Below are 27,347 nucleotides of genomic sequence, written 5' to 3' on the forward strand. Positions count from 1 at the left end.
CTGTGGAATATAAGAAACACTTTCACAAAGACTTCAAGAATGCAACTCGAGGGCAATTTCAATACATGATTGAACTACTCTTAGAAATTCTGTTTGGATTATGTAATATGCCATTGTAATGTAGGTATTGAAGGATGCTACTGTATTTGCCCTTGGGCATTCATCTTGTATCTTCATCTTCTTCATGAACATGTTTACAGCTAATACTATATACTTCATTCAACACTATTATTTGATTAGACTGCTCAAGGCAATGTTATTAATTTCCGTTGGGTGTGGTTTCTTTGTTACAATCATCAATGGCCGTCAGAGTATGTAGAATTATAGTGAGGATGACATGTTTTTTTTTTTTTCCAGACATAATATTTGAGAATTTCATATCAGAGTGATACAATTGAACCATGTAAATATAGGTATACATATATGTTTTCATTTTTTTAAAGTTGATGTCTGCATATGAATGATTTTTATTTCAAAAAAGTGATTTGCAAGGTAATAGGTGATGATGCAATCATGTTTTACTTTGGTAACAATGCTATAAGACCTTGAAAAAATGCTGCTAGTCAAAGAAGTGAAATAAAGCAAACAGGAACTTCAGCTGGTTGAGATTTGTTTCAGACACACATTTAATCTCCTCTCTACGATAGACATATTGAGCAATATTGCACTTGGTAGAAAAGGAAAATTGTATGTGGTATGTGGTAAGTAGCTCAACTGCAACACTACAGATGGAGTATATATGAGACATGACATCAATGATAGAAATTATTGGTGTCTTGATTGTTTATGCACCATGAAGTAACAATTTTCTTCCTTCTTTCCCCTTTTTAAAATAACAATTTAGATGTACAAGTACATAAGTGAATGATTTGGGAAAAAGCCTCTGGAAATAAAAAGATGGATATTTGGTGATGTTGCAATCTCTGAAAAATGTATTTTGCATTAATCTAATTGTGAGTATTATTTCAGAATGTGCATTAAGCTGCTTGATATCTGCACAATCATGAATACTTTTTGAGTGAAAGATTGGAAGCCAAATACAAAAATACGTTTTGATTAAATCAAACTTACCATGTACTTTAATAAGGGACTATATATTTTCATGACATGAAGCTTTTGCTCATTGTGACTCATGTTGTCTTGATAAGAAACTGTTGTGAATCACAAAAACTCAATATAGTTATTCTGTCATTTCACAGCATGAAACTATTGACATAATTTTACAGAATGTTTCCATATTGGACCATGTTCACTAAGTTTTAAACTGCAATCATGATGGTTTAGTTTCTTACATACTAAGACAGCTTTATTAAAAGAGTATTATATCTTGAGATTCTTGAATACCATTACCTCCAAAAAATATTCCTAGCCAACAGAAAAAGAAAGAATTAACAAACTTATATTCAATTAGAGTATCATCATACACAAACCAGTAGCCGTTTGGTACTGAAGAAAGAATTTATCATGCAATGCAGTATAGCCTAGACATGTTTTTGCTTTACAGATTAAAATGAGGTAAAGAGAGAAAATCATGGCATTAATGCATAGATAATTTCTTCATTGCAATCATAATAAATAGCTGCATTTTCGCATTGAAATAATTAAGAACATATAACTCCATCACAAACTTTAAAATGCTAATCAATGTTTTTTTTCAATGTCAAAACTGTTTAATAGAGAGATTGCTCACTCGCCACATAATATAAGTCTAAACATACTGCCCATAATTTGAATTTGAAAAATGTAATGTAATAATACAGATGGGATGAACAGGGCAGAAAAAACAAATCACAAATAGCATTACATAACAACTGATATTACTTTTTTACAAAGTATTTAACTTGTAGTCAAAGGAAAGTCTATAAGATTCAACACAGAAGGGACAAAATAGAAAACGAACATTTCATACTCTAAGTATACTATATTAAATCTTTTGGAATGTTTGACTCCTGGTAATAAACATAATGCCGAGCATAACTACTTTATACAATGAAAAGATAACATGCACATGCATGATGTTTTTCAAATCAAATACGTCTTCATTTTCTTTAATAACTTGTTCATCAACTATAATCATGCACACATACTGTAAGCACAATGAACCCCTTTGGGAGGAAGTTATGTAGCCTTTAGATATTTCTAGGAATCTAACACTTGCATTCTGACATATAGATTACATTCAAGCATGACTGTTACATAAACAAAGTAAACAAAACGAAAGAAGCAAGTACCGGTATGTTTGTAAACTTTTGAATGATTTTATGAGAATAATAATAATAATAATAGTGGGTTCTTGTATAGCGCTCATGTCAGACATATTTGACCCTCCTGGCACTCCCGATTATTACCCTGGCTTTAGCACGGCTGCCATACGGCGCTCTAGCATTTCAAGGAATGAATCCCTACCAGGTACCCATTTACTTCACCTGGGTGGAGTGTGGCAAATGTAGATCAATGTCTTGCCAAAGGACATTAGTGCGGCGGCGGGACTCGAACCGCGGACCTTGTGATCGAGAGTCCGGCGACGCATCCACTCGACCACAACACCTCTATCAGCACAAAATATTTCCACTTTAGGAATCTTTAAGAGGATAGGCTAACATATTTTATTATTTTTGTTATAATATATTTTTTCTCTAATATATGGAGAAAGGTAACTATTTGGTGGATGATTATCAATATCATAGAATCTCTAATAATAATAATAATATTCAGTTTTGTATAGTTCTCTATCTGTCACATCAAATACTAATTTACAAATCACATACTGCGTATCTTTATACTGATAGCTTTCTGGAATGTTTTCTAGATTCCCTATTGTAAGTTAAGTATACATCATTTGTTATCAGACAAAGAACAATCTAGATTCATAGACCTGTACATACATTTGCAGACCCATATTTTCCTTCCATATACCGGTACTACTGTATAAATGTAAGTATAAATAGACAGCATAGATGTTTATGTGTATATTAGTGAGGTTGATATTTGCTTGAATATAATTTGTACATTACGAACTCCATAGATAATTAGATATATTATGTTTCAAGTGACACATTCATTGAAAAGGAACATTTCTTACAAACATTGAGTAATAACCTCATTTCAGCACATGCATTTCCTGATTCTATGTTTCATTTGAACTAAGAACAAATGTGGACTCTTGTAAAACTGTCATTTGGGGAAATCCCCTTGTAGATGTGGCATGGTGCAATGCTGGGGATCGTTTTGCATGTAATAAGCAAGATGTTTTTGATTGAAATGACCAATTCAGGTATCAAATAGAACTTTCTCACCCGTAATATGAATCTGGGTTAAAAACACATCATGTATATCACTTTCTTTATCTATCATAAACATGAAAGCAAACTCACAGTAAATTTGCTATGAAGTACACAAACAAGTGGGTAAATTTCTATCATTTCATTTTGATTTCTATATCTGTAATAGCATACGAGAGGCAAGATGTTTTTCTCATTTGATTTAATTCGCACAAGCATTTTTACTTCCAAACAATGTCATCTAACAATGGACTGGAATAACCTGTAACAGGTGCAAGAAGACTGAAATGGATGAAAGAAAGACTGATACATATGAAACCGTTCTGGCTTAAAAGTGACAATTATCAGTGATGTATGCCTCATTTTGTACAATTTGAAATAAAATTACTGATAAATAGTAACACCTTCCTGCTCGCATCACAAAATCTGTCTAATCAGTAAAATGTTCCAAGTCTATGAATAATTTTTGAGATTTGTAAATACTAATAATACAGTTTTATCCTTTCCACGTTGCTCGATATGTGATGTATCTCAAAATCTAATAAATAGACATTTGTTTGTATTCTCTTGTACATTAAATTGCTCCTAGACCTTGAAGTAAACAGCTCTTTTCTAAGAATAAACAAACAGATTCTACATGTATCTAGCAGCCCTACTCGGTAATACTCTACTCCTATGTTGGTTTTCTGCTGTCCATATGAGGTCTCCTTTGATATGCCAAGACACCATACCTCCTGCTTGTTCCCTCTCTGGAAGTCCGTCTTTCTTTCTTTCTTTCTTTCTTGACTGCAAATGTTGACATGAAAGAATTTTCTACTGGAATGATTCTTTATGACAACTCCAACCTGAGCACCAAATGAAAACAGAGAGAAAAGGAAGGAACAATGAGCATGAAAATAAGGAATATATTTTTTTCCCTAACTATACTCCTCATTAATTTGTCTGACTATGACAAATTTAACTCAAATAAAATATCTTTTCTCTTGGGGGTTCTTCATCATAATCACATGAGATCATATGATTATGTGTGACAAATTTTTAAAATCTGATTACTACTCCTGGGGGGTGTTTCACAAATATCCTAAGTCGAACTTAACTCTAAGTTGGACTTGGACATTATGGAGTAGCCTTGAAATTAAATCTTTTCAAAAGCAAAATTGAAGTATTTAAGACTTTTAATAAATTCCACATCAAGAACATAATATCTCCTTGATAATAGAAAATAAGAATAATTTGAATCAACATTTTATGCCTTTTGAAATAAGTTTAACAAAATATTTTCAATGATGCTAACGGCTTTCTATAATTGTTAAGTCCAACTTAGAGACAAGTTCAACTTAGGATCTTACAAAGACTAAGATCGACTGTAATTTGGACTTAACTATGGCCACATCATATGGAAATTCCACATCAAGAACAGAATATCTCCTTGATAACAGAAAATAAGAATAATTTGAATCAACATTTTATGCCTTTTGAAATAAGTTTAACAAAATATTTTCAATGATGCTAACGGCTTTCTATAATTGTTAAGTCCAACTTAGAGACAAGTTCAACTTAGGATCTTACAAAGACTAAGATCGACTGTAATTTGGACTTAACTATGGCCGGCGTTTCATGCCACTGATTGCTATCACCATTGGTCTCTCAATTATGATCTTTAGATAATTATTTTTTCCTTCTATAACGAACTACCAAAAAATGTAAATCCTGTAGATTTGTGACCATGATTTGTACGTCCCTTGAGAGACCAATGCCAGTAAATGGTGAGAGCCTTTGTGAAACACCCCCTGGTGGTATTCAAGGCATGGTAATGTCAAGTAAAATCCGATGGAACTATGTATAACAAACTCTTTGGGACTAATGGAATTACCTCATTTACAAGGCCCCTGAAACATTACAATACAGAGAACTGGGACTACCACTGTTATGTTGTTAGAATGAGTGTTAAATAATGTTGTGAATGGCAGAATTCCCTAGTAATACCTTAGACACACCGACAAGACAGACAGAATAACAAAGAGTTACATTACTCCTAATGTTTAAGATTTAGGCAGTTTGTAATTGAGGCTTCTACCAATCTTAAGCTTCAGTGATCTCAAGGCAGCAGACAGCAAGAAATTTGATGACGAATCTTTTGGCTTGCGAAAGTCCACAGGAGTGAACGAAAGCTTGCCTACTACATTCTAATGTTGGTAGTAGCCTAAATTACATGTTACGATCACCCCAACCAATGAAAGTATTTCCGTATTTGTTTGGTGTTAATGCGGAATAAGTGTGGTGGTGTGACTGAGGTATAATACTCTGTGAACCAAAAGCAAACAGGTCGCAAAGTCAAGGTCAAAGGTCATTTCAGGTCAACAAACTTAGCCTACGTTGTGGCATCAACAGATAAACAATGAATTTTCCCAAAAGATCATTGCTACTTACCCCCCTTCCTCCTCCATCAGCGAAAGGAACTTCGGTACTCTGTAAGACGGCTCTGTCTGTCTCACCATCTCCAACAGGACCAAGAGCTTCTTGATTCCGATCAGGAGGGACTTGCCCTGGGTCTTGGTCCTGATTCGCTCCCTCTCCTCGGGGGTAAAGATTTTCAGCTCCTGAAATAGCAAGAGAAATCAATTAGAACAGGACAATGCCACTGTTGAAGGCTTGTGTGTGAAAAGCCGTAAACAATCATACACATAGATATCCTAATAGTGTAGTCCTCCCCCCCCCCCAAAAAAAAAAAAAAAAAATTAATAAATAATTAAAAAAACTATCGTGATGTCATTGAAATTATGAACTGATTTGACAGGGCCTTATATGTTTTCTAAATGATTACAAGATTTCTGTACAGTGATTCTTTCAATTATGTTACATTTTTACATATTCCGTTTTCCATTATGCAAGTTATAAGCTTACTATTCTTATACAATCAAGTATAAGAACATTTGCAGAATTGGAAGAAAAAAAATACATCTGTTTTTTGCTACTAATTTGCATATCTGTATACGTTTTTCTTTGACAGATAGATTATTTATTGAGCTGCAAGAAAGACAACATAGAGGTGTTGTGGTTGAGTGGATATGTCACCAGGCTCTTTTATCACAAGGTCCGCAGTTCGAGCCCCACAGCAGCACTAATGTCCTTTGGCAAGACATTGAGCCACACTCAACCCAGGTGATGAAAATGGGTACATGGCAGGAATTAATGCCTTGAAATGCTAGAGCGCAGTAATGGCAGCCATGCTAAAGCCAGGGAAATAATTCTGAAGTGCCAGGAGTGTCAAGCCTGATGGACATGAGCAAGAGGACTTCTTACCTCCAGTACTTTGACGATGTGTTCACTTGTTGATAGACTGTTTACTCTGACGTAGGTATTAAAGATATCCGTCATCTTCATCTCTTCAAGGACGTCATGGGCGCTGGTGGTTCCGATGATAAGCAGTTTGCGCCCCTGTACGGTCAGGAAGGTTTCAAATACAGATGTCTCAATATCAAAATATTCCTTTGGCATATGTTGTGTCGTAAAGTAACTCAGTAACATTGCCTCAGATTCTGAAACAAAATCCTGGATTTAGCTCATGCTGCAATCAAAATTATAAACCTTTAGGTCAGTCAGGAAACCCATTACTTTTACAAGTCTGTCTGATTATCAAGATATTTATGATTGGAAATACAGGTATGAACACTAACAAATATTGTATTATTGGTCTCAGATATTCCTTCTCAAAATGTTACTTAAAATCATCCCGACATACCCATTTCCATCTATATTTATCTACATGGTAACACTTGGTTAAAAAACAGTTACATAATAAGCGGGGCGTTGTGGCGTGCGCCTTTAATCCAGCTAACAATGGAAGTTACAAAATGATTCAGCCAAAGACACAGGTTCGAAATTGAGTCATGTCTTTCGGATGGTGACGTTAAAGGTCGGTCCCCAGACGTAAATAATTATATCTGTCTGTAAAAATCCTCATACACACAAGCATTGGAATGTATTTTTTACCTTAGGTGGGGCTTTCTTCAGAAGTACAAGGAGAGCTTGTAGTACTAAATTTGAGAAGCGAGGACCAATGGGAACATAATCTGCAAAACAGACAAAAAGAATACAATTACAATTAATAGATGGAAAAGGGAATAAAGTGCAAAAATTTAATACACTACCCTTGATTAAAAAGAACCCTAGAATCAAACAATTTTTTTTTTATACAGAGTAAAATTATATTTTGCTTTCTTGAAAATTATCACACATCATTTTGGAGAATGAAAATTACGGATGATTATTGAGGAAATAAAGTGATAAACTTTTCTGTCATACCAAACATCTTGTGCCTTGTACATAATGTCAGTGTATATCGTGTTATATAGAAGAGAAATTAAAGTGACCAAACCATAGTCAAGTCTTAACAAGGATTACAGAAGCATTACTCTTTCCATTAACTGACAGAGGATGGGCAGGAAGTTCTCTTTTGTATGTACCTGCTACTCTGGCCTTCTTTTATTGTTTACCAGACAATTCCTTGCACCTGTACACAAAATCTAGGATGACACATGTTATAGCTGTAGATCTAGACAGCATTCAAACATACTAAATTAAGAACCAGTTTACCAGGCAATTAATTGTACCTGTACACAAAATCTAGGATGACACATGGTATAGCTGTAGATCTAGACAGCATTCAAACAAACTAAATTAAGAACCAGTTTATCAGATAATTAATTGTACCTGTACACAAAATCTAGGATGACACATGGTATAGCTGAAGATCTAGACAGCATTCAAACATACTAAATTAAGAACCAGTTTACCAGGCAATTAATTGTACCTGTACACAAAATCTAGGATGACACATGGTATAGCTGTAGATCTAGACAGCATTCAAACATACTAAATCAAGAACCAGTTTACCAGACAATTAATTGTACCTGTACACAAAATCTAGGATGACACATGGTACAGCGGTAGATCTACGCAGCATTCTAACATACAACTTAACAAAGAAAGAAATGTATAGCAGAGCAGTCCTGCTCCATACCCTAGAGTTGCCGTAAACTTACCCAGCAGTCTCTCGATGTCATCGACCACCACACAGCTGACCTGAGACTTGTATGCATCTTCAAAGATCTAAGAAAGATATCAACGTTGATAATGTTATCATGCATGTTACAGAGGGAATGGAGTGGCTATACTATTCAGGCTCACAGTAAATACATTTTTCATACATTACATAACTAGTAAATGTTCTTCACATAATTTCAATTACATACTCAAATTGTATTATTTCTATCATTTATTTTAATTACCGGTAGCTGTCCATACTCTTTAAAATATGATTCAATCTACTCACTTCGTTTTCATTTACACCATCATTTTTGCAGTTTTAACATGTCTTCTTTTGAATTACAATCAGCAGCTTACATTTTTTTTTTTTTTATCACTGCACACATGAAATGCAAATTTGATATTTTCAGGAAAATAGGGGTGGGGAATCTTTTTTTGAAAAAATAAACCATGCTTTTTTACAAAAATATATAAGGGTGAAAAAACAAGGAAACAGTGACTGTAAAAGAGCAGTTTAAACATTTCATGCATAGTGAAGACGCTAGCAATAAATGGAATTGTGGTCATAAAAAGTCTAACTTACTTTCTTAATGGCTTGACATTTAGCTGATTCTGAAAATCCAACCATGTCTTCAGCTGAGCAGATTTTGATGAAGGGGAAGCCAGACTCCAACGCAAGCTTGGCTGCTAAAGCTGTCTTTCCACTACCGCTTCGTCCTATTCAAGTCAAACATAAAACAAACTCAATGATGAGGTTTAAAGAGATCTTGAGATTTTGCTCAACATTCTATTTCTCTCATTTTTCAGCTTTTACTAAAAACCAACATAATATCAGGGTGGACTTACCCTTAAAAGCCCCACTGTCCTACTTGTAGCTACTTGCTCCCTCTATATAGAAAACTTCCCCAATCGGTGCCTGTTGGTCCCCCATGATCCTCTTTTTCTTATGTTAGTTGAGAGCTGAGTTAATGAGATAGCCACCTGTCAGTGACCTCGCTGTGTGGTCTAATCCCTTCTGGCCCAGTAGTATTGACGGTCTTTAAGGGATTCGGTATCTTTGCCTCAGATTCTTTAAAAAATCCTGGAAATAAGCTCATGCTGCAATCATAATTATAAACCTTTAGGTCAGTCAGGAATCCCATGACTTTTACAAGCCGATCACCTGTCTGATTATCAAGATATTTGTGATTGGAAATCGAATTTCAAAAATCATTTTCCCCAACGATTTTATTAACACTACAGTCTATTGGGAGATATGAGTATGGTAAAACCGATCACTCAAAGATTTTTACTGTTTTGAGGCACTTCATGATCATGTTGAAGCACAATTTTTGTTAGGGCTTCAAAATTACACCATATCACAGACACTGATAACACATAGGGCCATGCTTATCAGATTCAAACATTGTTTAACGATGCCTGTAAGAAAGCAACTATAGAAGTTGAATAATGTCAATCTTACCTCCCATGAGCATACTGGCCAGTGGTACCCGGTCACTGGCCTTGGTCTGCTTGACCACCAACTCTCCATCCGCCAACACCCTCTGAACCGGTTCTCCCCAGTCTATGATGCCGTTCAAGATGAACTTGTCAAAGTTCTCACTGCTTACACCAAAAGCCTATGACAGAGAGAATGGATGTAAGGAATAAATGCTGGAAGAGCACAGTGTGTGTGTAATTGGGTCTTTAAAGACGTGTATCAATTAGATATGATTATTTACGTCAAGGGACCGACCTTTAACGTCACCATCCAAAAGACATGACTCAGTTTTGAACCTGCATCCTCGGCTGAATCAGTTTGTAACGTCAATTGTTAGCTGGATTACAGGCGCACGCCAGTAAGCACAGGCAATGTTTACTGATTTTAAGTAATATAGACCAATCCTCTGGCTGCATGATGTGAATATCGATAATATGGAATATGTTCACTCCATTGAAAAGTGTTTCCAAAGATATGATTTTGCACTCCTAATGCCAATGCATTATACCAACATGTACAATGAAAATAAAAGTCATATGCTAGTATCAACTTTGTCATTTGGTGTCAAACAGGAACAGATGCTGGAGAGGCTTAGAACGTGAATTAAAATCCAATTCAAACTTGTTCAAATTTCTCACATCACACGACAACAATGTACAGTACATAAAGTTAGCAACACTACAGAACACCAGGGCCTGCCTAATAACGAGTGGAAATTTAAATCGCAACTCTGTAAATAACGAAATAAGTGATTGTAAGTCTATGATTGACTATAGGACTATCTGGATCAATCGGACACCTTTACAAGATAGAACCCAGAAGGATTTCATGAAGCCTAAGCCCAACATACATGTAGCCTTATTCCATAGGGAGTTCATAAGATAGTTTGATGTATACAAGGAGTATCACTAAGACATGAAATATTGGCAGAAGATTATAGAGCAGAGTCAGTTATGGAGGTATGAAGGGGAACTTAAAGCCTCTCTTAAGTGTTGGGAGCCCAAATTCGTCAAAAGTTTTATGGCAAAATTTCACTTAAATTGGATCATAACGTGAAAGAGCATGTTCTTTAAGACGCACTCCTGCATAGATTTTCCCCACAAAAATGTGTTTGAAGACGAATATTGATAAATGAATACATAATTTTTCTGTTATATGCAGAAAACCTAAATTTTGTATTCTTTCATCCATATTCGACTTCAAACACATTTGTTTTGAAAATCCTTGCAGAAATGTGTCTTAAATGACATCCTCTTTCACATGATACAATTTACGTGAAAATTTGCCATCAAATTTTTGGGGCTCCCAACACTTAAGAGGGGCTTTAAAGTGGCTTGATCATGTCTTCAAATGAATATGAAAAAGTTTCTCACTGGTTTGATGTCTGTATCCATGGCATGCATGAAGTGCTCTCTGGAAACCTGCATCTTCTCGACCTTCTCATAATCCACCTCAACTTTAGAAGATGCCTACAAAAAAAGATATTATTGTCACTTGCTTCTTGCCGATCATCTATATCTACGAAGGACTTTTAAATCAATATATTTTGAAGCTACAAAATATAATGCAATTTAAAATACATCAATTCAAATCCTTACATAATAGGCCTTATTTGACCCTTCGTCTTCTTTAAAAAATCAGAAAAATCAGAAAAACTGGTTGAGATGTCAATTCAAGTCCTGGTTTTAATTTCCATGACACTATTCTTGTTATTCTTGGTGTCAGCATTAAATGAATTTTGAACCTTTTGAACCTTTTGAATGACTGACTGACCCTGTAAAGAGATGCACTTTCTAGATAGATCAGTCAATGTGACCCGCCTAATCTGATTTGAAACAGATCAAACCCTTTTTTTTTAAAGTGTTTCCTGCAAACGAGATTTGTCCTGCACATTTTCTTTTATAGGTTAAGTCATACTGCTTTCTGACTACTACAGTCAAACCTGCTTTAGTGACCACCTGTCTACAAAGACCACTTTAGGTGTTTCCCTTGGGCGGTCACTATAGACAGGTTTGACTGTGCTTTACATATGAGTTACAGCACACAGCGTCAATGTTTACCATTCCTTGATAAGCATATACATAGTACAGTCAAACCTGATTATAACTACCTGTATAGAAAGACCACCTGTGTCTATAAAGACCACTTTTTTTTTTCCCTTGACATTAGTTTTTCATTGAAACATGTACTAATGGAACCTGTACATAAAAGCCACCTGCCTTTAAAGACCACTTTTCATGTTTCCCTTGGGCGGTCACTATAGACAGGTTTGACAGTACTTTACATATTGGCTTTAGGACACAGCCTCAATGTTTGCTATTCCTTGACAAGTAATATGCATCGTAGTGCGCAATAATTCACATCCTACTTACTGTAATGAGGCTGTTCATAGCCATGGACTGGGCCGCCCTCACCAACCCTGCAATCTCAGCACCGCTGTAATTCTTAGTCAGCGTAGAAAGCTCCATAGGGTCCACATCTTTACTCAGCTTGCCATTTTCTTTCATCTTGGCAAGATAGATCTCTATGATTTGGAGCCGCCCTGCCTCGTCTGGCAAGCCTGGTAAATGGAAGAATATTTAATGAATCATCATTAGCGAGTACAGAACTAATCCATCCATCTATTCATTCATTCTGGTAGCTGGTAAGAACCGGACATTACTGATCACATCATGTTTTTATTGTTTGCCGGCTATGATGAGTGATGCCAATACGCCTTATATGCCAGTGGCATCACCGAGCCAAGAGAGAAAAGTTATTTGTTGTTGATCTCCTGTCCTTCATCCTTTGATAGTACAGCAAAACCTGTTTATAAAGACCGCCCAAGGGAGACAAGAAAAGTGGTCTTTATAGGCAGGTGGGCTTTATGTACAGGTGGTCACTATAAAAGTGTACCAGCAAGTGCAACTGTCTCCAGAGCACTTGGTGGTTCATGAGTAAAGCAGGGGTGATAGTATGCGCTATTTAAAAACAAATCATGATACAAACTTTTTATAAAACAGGAACAAAAAAATTGGGGAGAAAAAGAAATCGGGAAAACAAAACTTGGGGAAAAATAATACAAAATCAGGAAACAGATTTAAATTGGATAATTATCAGGCCTGGTAAAGCCTCTAGAAATTAGATTTCTGAAGCATGTACAAGGTATCATGCAACCATCATGTTAACTAAATGAATCCCATTCAATTCTGCTCTTACCAATCTCCATTTGCACCTCCAGTCTTCCAGGCCTAAGTAAGGCGTCATCTATCAGATCTTTCCTGTTTGTCATACCTGTAAAGCAAGAGAAAAGATTTCTGAGCTTTCAACAATGAGATCAAAATGGTGGATTTAATGGCTTGAACGTGTGTTCTGAATAAGTAAATTTTATAACGCATTGAAAATACTATATAATATGAATGGGCCTAGTAGTTTGAACCAGAGGTTTGCGTGAGTAAATCAACTCTACAATGTGTAAAGAAAAGTTAAACAAACCTAATCTTGGTTTGAGTCTCAGTTTCTAATACATAAGTACAGTGAAACCTGTCTATAAAGATCACCCAAGGGGGACAATCATGATAAAATAAAAAGTGGCTTTATAGGCAGGTGGTCTTTACGTACTGGTTCCTTTAGTATATGTTTCAATCAGAAACCACTTTCAAGGGAAACAAAAAATGTGGTCTTTGTAGACAGGTGGTCACTAAAGCAGGTTTGACTGTACTACTTAGGTCCTGTAAAACTACAAATATGAAATAATTTTATTGCTGGTGTTCAAATCTACTCTATCCTTACATCATCACTTTCTTTTTTCTCTGTCTCTGTACATTTATCGTGAATAGCATCGAGCAATGAAAGTGAGTCTTACCAATGAGAAGAACATTATTGAGTTGTTCTACACCATCGATCTTGGAGAGGAGTTGGTTGACTACAGTATCATGTACACCGGTGCTTCCAGACTGAAAAGAAGGAAACCAAAAAAATTAACAGAAATCTCAAAAGACGGGCGTATCACCAACAAAATATTCTGTTATGTAATGAAGACACAAATGATTTTAAAAAATGGCAAATCATGACAATCCTTCACAACTTGGGGTCTAGCTTATATCATGTTTTATTGATTTTACAAATTCACTATAATTACACAAACTTGTATCCACCATCGATGTCACATCATAAATTTTCTATGCATCATATTCAGAGTATATTACTACAGAATTGGCTTTGAATGTGCTTAAAGGAAAGAACAACATTTCACAAGACACTGGAAACACCTTGTAAGTTTGCTAAGAAACATATTAGGATGGGAAGCTATTATTTTCCCACCTCAACACAATTTAATATGCAACAGGTTATTCTATAATGTGCTAGGGAATGACATAGACTGATAGGAAAGAATAGATATGTCTTACCATTGATCCTCTCTGCTTACATATGGCATCAATTTCATCAAAGATGATTATGTGTAGACCACTGTTATTCCCCATCTATAGAAGCAATACAAAATAAAACAATTATATGATAATAACGTACTTTTTTTGCTCAGAATTAATAACTGAACACAATATCGCGGAAGAGGTTTACGGTACACCATGTGTAAAGTCCTAGAAGGACTAAGGAAAGTGGATAGAAATAGAAGTGAAATGGAAAGGCGAGAAAGTGGAGGTTGGAAGGAAGAGTATCTTTCGGAAGTGAGTATAGTCCTGAAAAGGACTGTAAACCAGAAAGTTGTAGACAGGATGAGAGGTTTGAGTAGAAGACTGGATTGAGTTGGAGAGTTGAGTAGATGAGAGAAGCTGGCTTGAGTCGGCGAGTAGAGTTGCAGAGCAGGAGCACAATATGATGATTCAATTAATCATATTGAACGAATAGAAAAAGATGACAGTGAAAAAAAACCATGTACTTTATCATCTGTAACATTTCCTGTCTGATAAAATGAACATCTACAAAATCAAGAACAGAATTCAAGCAAAATCCCTTGACTTCATGATATTAACATGACTCTGATAAAATAAGTTTGAAAAAAAAAGAAGATTTTTTTTTTTTTTTTTTTTTAAAGATCGTAGCTATGATGATTCTTCCTCAGAATCTAAATGAATTGGGTCTCATTCTACAATGAGAAATCTGCTCAAATTATTAAAGGTTGTATTAATAATAATGATGATAATACTGGATATAATGCCCCCCCCCCCCACCCCCTCTAGCTAGGCTACTAATTTAGTAATGAAATTAATATCTTGCCAAAGGACTCTCGCCCTATCTATATATGTTAAAAACAAAGGAGAAAAAAACATCAAGAAGATTTGGAACAAACTACCTTTACATGTCAAAAACTGTCAGACTGTCAACCGATTCAAAACTTGTCTTAAGACACATTTATTTAAAATTGCTTTTGATGATAAACTTTCTCTGTTCACATTTATGTATTTTTCACATAAATTGTAATTTGTAGTTTTTTGGGGGTACTTTTTGCGTTTTTTTGTTTGTTTAATATGTGATTGTTTGTCATTGTATTTTGTTTGTTTTAGCGCTCAAAGACTTTGGTGTATAGCTTTTTATAAGCATCCTTTTTATTATCATTATCATTATAACTCACTTTCTTCTGTTCATCTTCTGCAGCTGCAAAGAGCTTTCTGATGTTGGCCTCCGACTCTCCTACAAACTTGTTCAGGATCTCAGGTCCGTTGATGATCTGAGGTTCCCTTGAGTTCAACATCTTACCAATAGTTCTCGCCATCAGAGTCTTACCGGTACCTGAAATAATGTCAAAGAATTAATATCCTTTCAAACATCTTGATGTAATTGAGGATGTAAATGTTTATAATTGATTTGTAATGTTTTGTTACAAATATGAATAAATTGAAATTGAAAATTGAAATTAAAATCAAAAATTGCAATCGTATTTGGTATCTTAGGGAAAGTTGGAGGTGGGTGAAGACATGTCCGGAACACAAAACGCATAATTGCTAAAAAATTATTACTTTTTTTTGCATAGAGGTATATTGTAGAACCATATCGTTAGGCCTTGGTGCTGGTAAATCCTACCGTCTTGATTAGTCTAAATATTACTAGAACTGGCATCCAAATATGTACAAATTAAACTTTTTATTCACAAATACAACCAATCTGGACATTTTGTATTTGTCAAATAAAATAAATAGTTCCTCACCTGGTGGTCCAAAGAGTAATATACCTTTCACGTGCTGAGCACCTATAAATATTAAACAAAAGTATAATGATAAACTTCATGAAACATGCATTGGCAAAATATATATATATATATAAAAGTGTGAGAATTCTCAACTCTGACATGACATATATCAAACACAAAAGTGTTTTGAATATCTTGTCAATCTTTAGGAATTCAAGGGCCCATATGCTCGAAAGCTGCCCTAACTTTAAGCAAGGTTTCAACCTTGCCCGAAATTGCAGAAAATAGGTCTACCAATTTGTGGGTGCAAAATGTCAATCTCTTCATCGTTTTAACAAACCACCATAATTCTGCAAAGCCTTTTTAAAATCAATTCAATGTTCTTATTTCAAGACCAAATTAAACTGTGATCATTTATTTACTACAATATTGCAGGAGTATGTTCAAAGCTTATGGGTAAGCATTTGGCCATCCATAACGCAGTGAACCAAATTAAGATTGCTTTTAATTCACCAAGCCAAGGGAAACACACAAACAGGGTGTACAATGACAATTATTCAGTGATTTCTAAAGCACTATGTGCCATATTTTATAATATCAAATTACACAAACACGTTTGTGACCACAAAACTGTATTTCTGAAGCAAAACCATGAAATCTAACTATGGTCATATAAACTCTGTCCTATCCTAAATATCCTATACTATGTATGATATATATGGCCTATACACATGGTTCCCTTATTAACATTTTGACAAGAAAAGTGCAGAGTGAATTGATTGAAATCAGCAGTTTGAACTTACCTATTTGTTCCACAAACTCTTGTGGAAATACTCTGGAAGCAAATGCTCTCCTGAAGATATCTGAAAATTCCTATGTAGAAGAAGAAGCAAAGAGGGGGAGAATATATTTAAATGTTTTAAAGTCCCCATCTTCTACTCTCTGATGAAGCTTCACTCTGTGCTCATTCCATATAATCCATGATAAAACCCTGACAAAAATTCACTGAATGAAGATGGTGGAGATCATTGTGATGGAAAAATATTGAAAATATATTTTGTTATGAATTTTGGTTATTGGTCTGGTATAACAATCTCTGCAACGTAAAGGTCGACCCGTAGCTGAAATTTGTCGAGCAGTGCACACGGATGGCTATGTGAGTGCCTCTGCGTGTCTACTTCTATACGGTGCATGAGGTTGAGCCTTATTTCTGTACACCTCACATTTCACTTGAGATTGACAAGAAGGTTCTTATGTATGATCTCATCTTATTCTTTATATTCTAGAGAGTAAGTGTGCTGAAATTGTTGTTGAACTTCCAACAAGAACAATGTCATTTTCACAAGAGAAGGCCGCAGTGTCCAAAACAAAGGTTCCCATGTCTTCACATTCACTCCCTTTACATTTTGAGGCTTGTGCATAAAAAAATAAAAGTCCTTAAACTAAACATTTCTCATAATCTTTTACTTGTTTCTATGATGAATATGTAGTGTTAGAATAGAGACAGATATTTGTGTATTGGTTGAGTGCTTTGTTTCATCAGAATTGCAAAGTAAAGTGTATGGGCAGACCAGGGTGTTGCTCAGACATGGGCAGGCATGCAGGCACTCAAGCCATACTTACCTTATCTAAACCACCAATGCCCATCTTCTTGAAATCCCAGTCAGGGTTGATGATTGATTGATTCCCTGATTGACTGCAAGAAGAAGAAAAAAATATACCTTTAATACCATGTTTTGGTATGGGGTCATGAATTTGGTTGAAATGGAACATATTGGAAGCATATGCGATCCGACTATATTCAATGATCGTTGTCGCAGTTGAAATGGAGTCTAAAGTGATGAAATTGTGAAAAATAAACTCTTTATGTTGTATAGCTCCCTCCCAAGATTTATATTACTTTAGCTTCAAAACAATGTTTATTGACTAAAATCGACTGATTTTCTATTTCTGTTTGGAAATTATATATCAGAACTGCATATTTCAATATTTTCATGTTTGCAGCTACCATTTAATGGCCATAGGCACTTTTTGAAATTTATCAGGAGCACCGATAAATTTGATATTTTAATTTCTCGAAATCCTCGAAATCCAATTTTGTGAAAGATGCATATTCTAACACTAGGTTTCACATTGGTAATGCAAATTTTAAATTTTAAATCCAATCCTGTTAAAATATTACCCAAACTTTGTATTACATTTAAAAAGATCCTAAGTCAAACTTAAGTCTAAGTTGGACTTAAAAATTATGGAGAGCCATTTGTAGCCTTTAAATATAATATATTCAAAGTGAAAATTGAAATATTTTAGACTTTATATAAATTCCATATCAAGAACATGAAATCTCCTAGATAATAGAAAATATGAATCATTTGAATCAAATTGTAATGTATTTTTTAAATAACTTTTGCAAAATATTTCATAGATGCTAAGGCTTTTCATAATTGTTAAGTCCAACTTAGAGACAAGTTTAACTTAGGATCTTTGTGAAACACCCCTAGCATTTGATGATGATAATGACTGGAAGTAGTATCGATATGTATCATTCTATTTTAACTATAATATTGAAAGGGCTTACCCCTTTGATCTGCCAGTGAGGTTGAGCGCAGATCCTTCTGCCTTCTCAAATGTGACCTGTGTGTTCTGGGTCAGGACACCAATCCTTACGTCCTGCAGGAGAAAACAAACAAAACAAATAAGTCAGAGACTTCAAGCATGTACCAATGGAGGGTCAGTGACACCGTTAATTAAAACAAATAGTATTGATATGTTGACTGTCATTCAACATTGGCCATCTATTTCTTTGAAGATCTGGGCCCCGTCTTACAAAGAGTTGCGATTGATCCAAATCAATAGCAAGTCCTCCAATCAATCTCAAGATTGCAGTCTCCTATTTCTTGTAAAAGTTACGATTGATATGAACTCTTTGATATACAGGGCCCTGTTATGATAAATGTAATTATAATAATATTAATAATAGTGTGTTCTTGTATAGTGCTCAAGTCTGTCAGACTTGACACTCCTAGCGCTCCACAATTACTACTCCGGCTTTAGCATGGCTGCCATTATGACGCTCTGGCATTTCAAGGAATTAATTCCAGCCAGGTAACCAGTACCTCACCTGGGACAAGTGTAGCAAATGTAGATTGATGTCTTGTCAAAGGACATTAATGCCGCGGTTCGAGTCTCACCATGGACCATGTGATCCACAGTCTGGTGACGTATCCACTCAACACGACACCTCAACACCATAAGCCCCAAAGGCTCTTCTTTAGAACATTCCTTACTAAGGAGTATGTTCCGGGTCTCCATTTAAACCCAAATTTTGTTCGGCTATCAAGATAACTTGACAAACAGACTTGTCTAATGTTACAATGTCTACCAGGCAGAGATGCAATGTAAATATTGAGGTGTAAGGTCAACCCAAAAAACTCTTTGTTGACAGGTGTTTGTTTTAAGTACTAAAGGAAAATATTGTAAGAATTTCTTTTTAAATACCCTATTTCTTTTAGCTGAAGGCTTCCCTCCCTTTAGGATTGCTGGATCAAGAACTGCAGAGGTAAAAAAGACAAGTAAATTAATTATACAAATTGGATGACTGGAACTCTGCTGAAGGAGGTATGAATTAAGGAGCTATATAATTCAAAAGACTAATTTGCTCAAATTTTCTTTATCTATCTAATATGAGCCTATGTCAGATATCAAGTTCACGTGTTGGAAATGATATAATAATGCAAACAAATGTTGAAGGTCACAAATTTTGTACGTAACCATATGTATTTATCAAGTGATTATGACAAAAACTAAGAATTATAATCCTTACAGCGTTTTTTTGTGACCTACATGTAATATAAACTGTTGGTATTAAAACATGAACCTTCTTTTCTTCAACAGATTTTGCGTTATTACTATTAAAGACTCTTTATACATACCACCTTCCCCAATATTTTCTTCATTTTGTTTTTTCTTCTTCTTTGCCTATTTTGCTTACTCCCTTCATACCCCCTCCCCCCCCCCCCCAACTCTCTATCTCTATTTAACGTTTCATGTCATTACTATTGTATTTCTATTTAATATTTCAATCTTTACTTCTGTCCTCCTAACCCCTCCCCCCTTTTTTTTTCTCCTCTCAGTTCGATTTCCAGTCTCTTTCTCTCTTAAACTCTCTCTCTCTCTCTCTCTCTCTCTCTCTCTGCATGCAGTATACTTACTTTCCACAGATTTGACCACTAGTCCCATCAGCTTCTTGTTATAGAATGAGCAGACCAGCTGCTGCTCCACTGAGAACGCCACACGGTCAAATGACTCTAAGAAATCTTTGGCCATCTTGTCCGAGTCAAAAGCATCATTTGTGGTGCTGTACAACAACAAAAATAAATACCGTATTTGCCGGCGATAAGGCCACAGCACCGTATAGGCCGCACCCCCGATTTTGATATTAAAAAAAAAAAAAAATTGTCGAAGTCGGGATTTGATCTCTTGCGTACAAATGTTGATGTGACTAAAATCACCGCCTAAGACCGCTCGGAAAAAATAAATAAATAAATTTAAAAATATTTTTGTCGAAGTCGGGATTCGATCTCTTGCGTTCAAATGTTGATGTGACTAAAATCAGCGCCTTAGACCGCTCGGCCATGCCGCACTGATGCTAGCATAAGGAGTTTTCTGTGATGTATACATTGCGCCTCTCTCTTGTGTATTGAAATGGATTCAAAATAGGGACTTCGCGTGCTGGATGCTTCGCGGCAGCTCCGTTAAACGGGCCCTTCTTTTACTTTTGCAATGCATTTGCACGAACTTAGATCAAGATCTATTGGCAGATGTTGTTTTTGGAAGTTTATTTTCGTCTTCATGTCAACAATGCAAGATAAAATTGTCGGTAAGATGTGTGGAAATGTATAGTTATTGTACCGTTCGTAGATCTAGTCCCATATGTGCAAATTCGTGCTGGTTTTGACTTTTTTTTTTTTTTTTTACTCTTTTGTCGCATAGGTCGCACCCCGACTTTTTGATATTTTCTCTTCCAAAAATACTGCGGCCTTTACGCTGGCAAATACGGTATCAAATATAGAGACACTCTCCACTTTATATTCTATATACATTAAGGCTGTGCACAACAGTGTAATGAGGTACCCGAGTACACTCCCAGGCTCACAAGCGAATACTCGAATATTCGGACGCCATGTTTTTTTTGTTTTGTTTTTTGCCACCACCATACATACCACTGGAGCAGTATCCCGGTTCTGTCGCCGAAAACGCATGCAATTTTACTTCGAGTTGCAGTTGAAGGCGCTGATTTAATAATAATAACAGTAAACAATGCTGTTTTAAAAACCAAAGATGGCAGAATAATCCATTTTCCTCCAAGTCCAAACAGAAATCCAGACATTTGGTCCCAGTTTCTGAGTGGTGAGTTTGACAGTGCTTGAGTTGGGAAACATTTTTACCGACGGCACCATGCCAGCGGCCGCTGCTCACCCAGGCACGGGTAAGCGTCGGCCTGGACAGATTTTTTTTTTTTTTTTTTTTTTTTTTTTTTTTTGCGGCCGAATATTCGGGTACAAAAAATCGTACCCGAGTAGTTGTCAACCGTGCGGGTACTTGAGCATTCGACTACACGTCGCAGCCCTAATATACATGTATGTAGATTCTGATTTTGTTTTAATCGCTAGTACTTTCATTATTTGCATTTTCTTGAGTCTTACATGTCAATATCAAATTCATATATTTTAAAAAGCTGTATTTAAATGGCTCAGCTGTATGTGGCTATAAAAAAAGACACGTTCACACGATGCATAATTGTCATACATGTACCTGTTAATAAATATGCAAGTGCATCTGATTGTTCAGCCAATCAAGCAATTTTTTTTTTTTGGGGGGGGGGGGTCAAATAGCAATTTTTTTACTTTTTCTTTTGCAAGAAGTCAACTTCCACTGTGATAGAACTCAGGTACTGACAGCTGGGATCAAATCTGTATGGGGCAGCTGGATAGAAAGAAAGAAAGAAAGAAAAGGAACATAAATGAACAGCATGTGGCAACTTAATCAGTTCAAACTGTAAGAATACATGTATGAATACAATTTCATCACATAACAGACTGACCATCAACGTCACACGTACAGGTATTACAGTAACCATCACAGATTCAAATTGATCATCATCATCATCATCATCATCATCATCATCATCATCTACATCATTATCGTCATCATCATCTTCATTATCATCACCATCATTGCCAGTATCAGAATCAAAATCATCAACTTGGAAATAGAAATGCATTTCAATATAAAATGTACTTCACACACTCCTTCACACGGCATGGTATTGCCTTGTACAACACTATGATTTCTCTGCTCTCCTGTGTTTCCCAATATTTGCTTTGAGTCTGAGAAATATCAATCAAGGATTCATCTTAAAGGCCTCAAAAAAGAGAGGGTTATTTCAGCTGCCTTCTCTATCACAAATGAGAAAGGACATTTTATTTGCATCTTTTGAAAACCGATTTGATGCTACATGTATCTCACTCATTTACTGCTCAGCTGGGGACATCAGATTTCATGTGCGTCAGTTATGGCTTTATTAAAACTAATGGATGAAAACCTGCACATTACTATGCGCAGTTTGCCTAAGGGTTCCTAGTTTCAAGGATGGATGTGTTCATAGCGGAGACCAACATTAGTGTACTGTTGACTAGGAGAGTCTCTCCATAAACCAAGCAAGCAAGTAATGTTGATACATATCAGAAGATATCAATTATTAGAGCAGACTTTTGTTAGACTGTTTCTGTTTTTACTAACTGAATAATCAAGTATATTCCATTCTGAAATGTCTGTATTTTTAAAATTCACTGAATTTTACATCTAACTTTGTTATTCTGTGCATCATGGTACCAAACATCTCAAAGCTAACATGGGGAGTAAATCAATGATTTTTCTTCTTTTAAGGACTAGATGTTAAATAAATTTGATTAAAAATCTGTTTATCTATGATAAAGACAGTTTCTATGTAGGAATATTTGTATACACTGTAGATCCAGAGATAATAATCTCTTTGTCTTTGAGGTGGTTCAACAGGGGAGACACTCAGAAGAATCTTTTCTTTCTTTCATGGCTAATCATATACATATCTGGTAAAATAATGATGATGTGCACTAAAACAAACGTACAATAACTGTTTGCTCGGACCGAGACATAAAAGGATTTTTAAATATTATAAGATAAAATTATGTTCTCAATTGCTTTGACTAAAATATGAAGATGACATCAAATTTAAGGGATCAATAACAATATGAATATTTGAGCAATGAGAACCAAACTGCTTGTGCTTGTAGAAGGGCTTAGCTTTTTAATATAGCGCTCACTACACTGGAAATGGCGCATTATGCACACAATACTGTCAGCTCTACAGGGGGCAAATTTGCTTTTACAGATCGGCAGCCAAGTGAGAACGAATTGAATGGGACATGCAGGCAAGGCCACGTTCACATTTGATTATTTCTCCTTACATTGAGTAGTATGCACAGTTCAAAGGAAGATTGAGTTTAAAATGCGTGTGTGCATGTATGTGTTGAGATACTATGTATTGGGATGTACTGTTGATGTATATTGTACTCAAAGCCATAGAATGAAAATGGACATGGATTTGCAATAATTTATTAATTAAGCAAAAAAAAATGTGGAAAAATGCACTCCATTGCATTGGATTTGTCAAGTTGTATTCGCGTTCAATATGAAAGTTTTTTTTCTTTTTTTATTTATTTTACAAAACAAAATTTACATGTTTGGCAAGTATATGAAGATAATGTCCACTTTTATACCCAATTCAAATACAACTTGCTACTTGCTAGAATATTATTATAAAACAGAATTGAAAAATCTTGATTGCCATCGAGATGATACACAATCAGCTATAAGCATATTTATGAGATCAGGGGCCTCTTCTAAAAAATTAAAAAACTGAATGTCTGAAATAAAACATCCTGATGGGTTGAAAATCAAGTAGCATTTCATTGCTCGAGATGTATGTTCACTTCTGTAAAAAAAAAGGCCCTAGCATTTGTGAAATTTAAATGGACATCTGTAGAAGATGTGAACAGAGTAGAGACAAGTAAAATTAAGAGCGGCATGGTCTGGCTGCTGCACACTGTGTTTACGTGGGTGATATCAAACAGGTATTTTCTAATCATTCATTGAGATCTAGTCACACCTCCTTAATATGATTGCCCCTTACTGAGGCACTCGTGATATAAACAAGCATCACAAATGAACTTTCAAGAGTCAAATTCTACTGTCCAAATGCAAATCCTAAAATGAAATTTGCCTTCACTAATGAATATGACACCACTGTCTTCATGCGCTGAATGCTATGAAGAATCCTACATAAACACTGTCCATGCGTGGGTTTACTTGCAGACGTAGGGCCTGTTGGCTGTTCACATATGAAGACGTTAACCACTTTCTTTTTTTTTAAAATTTATATTTAAGTGTAATGCCCATCAAGTTCTGTATCTTATATCACACATGTGTGAGTACATGTACTGTACGTGTACAACCTTTGTTCAGCTCCATCACTGTTTATCTTCTTTCTTTTCATCCTTATTTTCATTCATTTAAACTTTTTTCTTTTTCAAGTTGCAGTTTCTTATATCCCGTGTGAACAAGACATTCCTGAGAGTGATGGTTTATGATTAAAAGACACTTCATAAAAACAAGCTTCTACTGCAATTTGCCTTCAATCATGACATCAATCTATGCATTAAGCATGAGGAGAAAACCTACAGTATATGAGCATTGTCCAAGTACAGGGAAATTGACAGGCTAATCTCGAGTGTTAGCAAACATGAACATACTTGGGGCGTAGAGCTGGATTCGGGATGAGGGATGCGCTGTCACAACTCCGATAGACCTCAAGTGAGAATGCATCATGGGATAATGGAATGATTGCCAGAGGTGCAGGAGAAAAGGTCATCATCAAAATCTACTATCACGAAGGAAGGCTGGACACTTGTACGAGTCTGAGGCACTTTATTTCAAACATACCTGTACAGTGTACACGCATCAAGAATTTCCCCATTACAGTGATGAAATAACCCTAGGAACACACATCTTTCTTTTGGCACGATCTGATGTATCCCTAAGGGTCCTCCATTCTGGTCTTAAAACACTACCTGGCTATTTCTTCACCGTTTGTTATATAATCAAAGTCCCTTTTTTGTTATAGGAATTTTGTTTGCTTTATCATAAGCCTTTATTATTTGTTATCAGAACATATTCCCTTACAAATTATGTTTGGAAAGGTGAAGAGGGATACCTCTTCTGCAAAAAATAAAACTACACTGTAAAATAGTTTATTCTGTCACAAAGTATGCAATAAAAAGGAACTTCTCTAGTGTAAAAAAGAAAGGCAAATACCTTGGTAAAAACCACAATATTCTGGAAAAGTAATTTACTGTAGAATATCACACTGCAAAAGGCTGACACAGGTTTGCATATACAGAGTGAGTCCAAAAAAAGTTTACACCTAGAAAATTGCTAATTATTTAAAAAATCATTGATGAACATTAACTGTTATATGTCTTATGAAAGAGTGTTTTATCCAAAATCATTTGGTACCATTTTTGTGTGGTATGTGTTCATGCCTGGATGAACAGGAGACATTGTTTGCGAGAGTGCAAAAGTCGTATTGCGCCAAAGTTGCCTACAGTGTACATGTATGTGATGTTTGAATAAAACAATTGGGATTTGGGTATTAGTTCGGTCTTTGCATATCCAAATAACACCCTTAACAAAATTAATCATGTCACACATATAAAATATCGAATATCAAATACCAACAAACATTTGTGCGCGTGTGTGTGGGTGTGTGTGACTTTGCCCTTTGAAAAAAACATATGCAATGCATTTCATTTGATACATTCAATCCATTCTCTCACTCCGCTAATCCCAACATAATACATACTGAAGGCATCACTTTGGCGCAAGTCGATTTTTGCACTCTTGCAAACAATGCCACCTGTTCATCCAAGCGTGAACACATACCCACACAAAAATGGTACCAAATGAGTTGGGATAAAACACTCTTTCATAAGATGTATAATAATTTACTGATCATAGATGATTTTTAAAATAATTAGCCATCTTCTAGGTGTAAACTTTTTTTTGACTCACACGGTATATGATGGAAAGCAAATAAAGTCGTGACCAAACGAGATGATTTGATCTTTTTATGTACCAAGGAATGCCCTGGGGACACTGTAAAGGTTAGTCATGTCCAGTGGCATTTTGATCAACTGAAATATTGTGGAATATCTATCATTTGTGCAGCTGATTTCAAGATTATCAGCGGGATAAGAATTAATCATGAACACGGAGAAGTAAACTTTGACAGGTGTTACTAGATCAGTCTATGTGTACATGTAAAATGCATGAAAATGCTTCATTTACAGGAGATCCAAGAGCAAAGCACATCAATACATTTTCTATGGATAACTGATACATACAATGTACAGGGTACATGTTAACTCACTGACATTCAGATATCGCAGTATTGAAGGAGTAGCAATGCCATCCTTATTTTTCTAGTGTAACATTACATACGAATGCAGTAGATACGAATGCAGTAGATACAAATGCACTACCATTACTTCGCAAACCACTATTAATAGGTATCACAGAAGAGCTGCGTTGAGTGGGGACACACAGAGCTCAACCACGCAAATTCTCTCTTTGTGAAGGAAGATTTTCATATCATGGAAAAAATAAATATTTTAAAATTATATGTCTCTCGAAAGCTCAGGATTCTGTCTTTCATGTCATGTCATTTTCATCAAAATCCATTAATTACTTACGACACAGTTGCTTGAGATTTAACCTCTAATTTGTACGGTCTCACTTCGTTTGTCGCCATTTTTTTTTGACGGCCGATTTGTATCCCTAGTTTTAGCTCAATTCGCTTGAACGCCATTCGTCTTTGAGTTTTAAAAATCCACTGGTTGAAAAGAGCACATCTTAAGCTTTATTTTCATATAAAAACTGATGGGGGTATGTTTCAAAAAGATCGTGAAAAATCAGAGTGAAAAGTATGAAACAATTTTTCTATATCAGAAAAACATACTTTTAATTCAATTTTGATACGAGAACAAAGAGAATTTACTGGAGAATACGATCATGTAAATATTAAGAATGACCGCTAGATGGCGCTAGAGCGCGAATCCGATTAGTACAGCTGTACTCTGTGTATAATACGCACTGAGCGAGAGTGACTACAGCGAGCAAGCCCCCAGCTTCGCACGTGGACCCGACGGGCCACATGCCGCCACGTGTCGCATCACCGCACCCGCCGCTTGCCGTCCCATCAAGATCCGAAACGGAGCATGAATCTGAGGCTTCAAATATCGAAACTGAGGCA

At 35.7% G+C, this 27,347-nt stretch overlaps 1 protein-coding gene across 1 annotated transcript in view; it reads right to left on the reverse strand.

Moving 5' to 3' along the window:
• Positions 1 to 4,065: 4,065 nt before the first annotated feature.
• The window catches only part of NSF (N-ethylmaleimide-sensitive factor), a 34,432-nt gene continuing 11,150 nt past the window's right edge, over positions 4,066 to 27,347 (reverse strand). The window contains 20 exon segments of the mRNA NM_214587.1: positions 4,066 to 4,126; positions 5,712 to 5,881; positions 6,585 to 6,719; positions 7,275 to 7,354; positions 8,327 to 8,393; positions 8,914 to 9,047; positions 9,793 to 9,949; positions 11,184 to 11,279; positions 12,183 to 12,370; positions 13,009 to 13,083; positions 13,655 to 13,745; positions 14,199 to 14,273; positions 15,383 to 15,540; positions 15,956 to 15,997; positions 16,741 to 16,810; positions 17,561 to 17,633; positions 18,516 to 18,607; positions 19,436 to 19,488; positions 20,149 to 20,294; positions 21,844 to 21,922. Of these exon segments, the coding sequence (NP_999752.1) occupies positions 4,111 to 4,126; positions 5,712 to 5,881; positions 6,585 to 6,719; positions 7,275 to 7,354; positions 8,327 to 8,393; positions 8,914 to 9,047; positions 9,793 to 9,949; positions 11,184 to 11,279; positions 12,183 to 12,370; positions 13,009 to 13,083; positions 13,655 to 13,745; positions 14,199 to 14,273; positions 15,383 to 15,540; positions 15,956 to 15,997; positions 16,741 to 16,810; positions 17,561 to 17,633; positions 18,516 to 18,607; positions 19,436 to 19,488; positions 20,149 to 20,294; positions 21,844 to 21,922 (1,997 nt within the window). The 3' untranslated portion in view covers positions 4,066 to 4,110.

Source organism: Strongylocentrotus purpuratus, unplaced genomic scaffold, assembly GCF_000002235.5.
Source record: "Strongylocentrotus purpuratus isolate Spur 01 unplaced genomic scaffold, Spur_5.0 spur5_scaffold_7, whole genome shotgun sequence".
Lineage (NCBI taxonomy): Eukaryota > Metazoa > Echinodermata > Echinoidea > Camarodonta > Strongylocentrotidae > Strongylocentrotus > Strongylocentrotus purpuratus.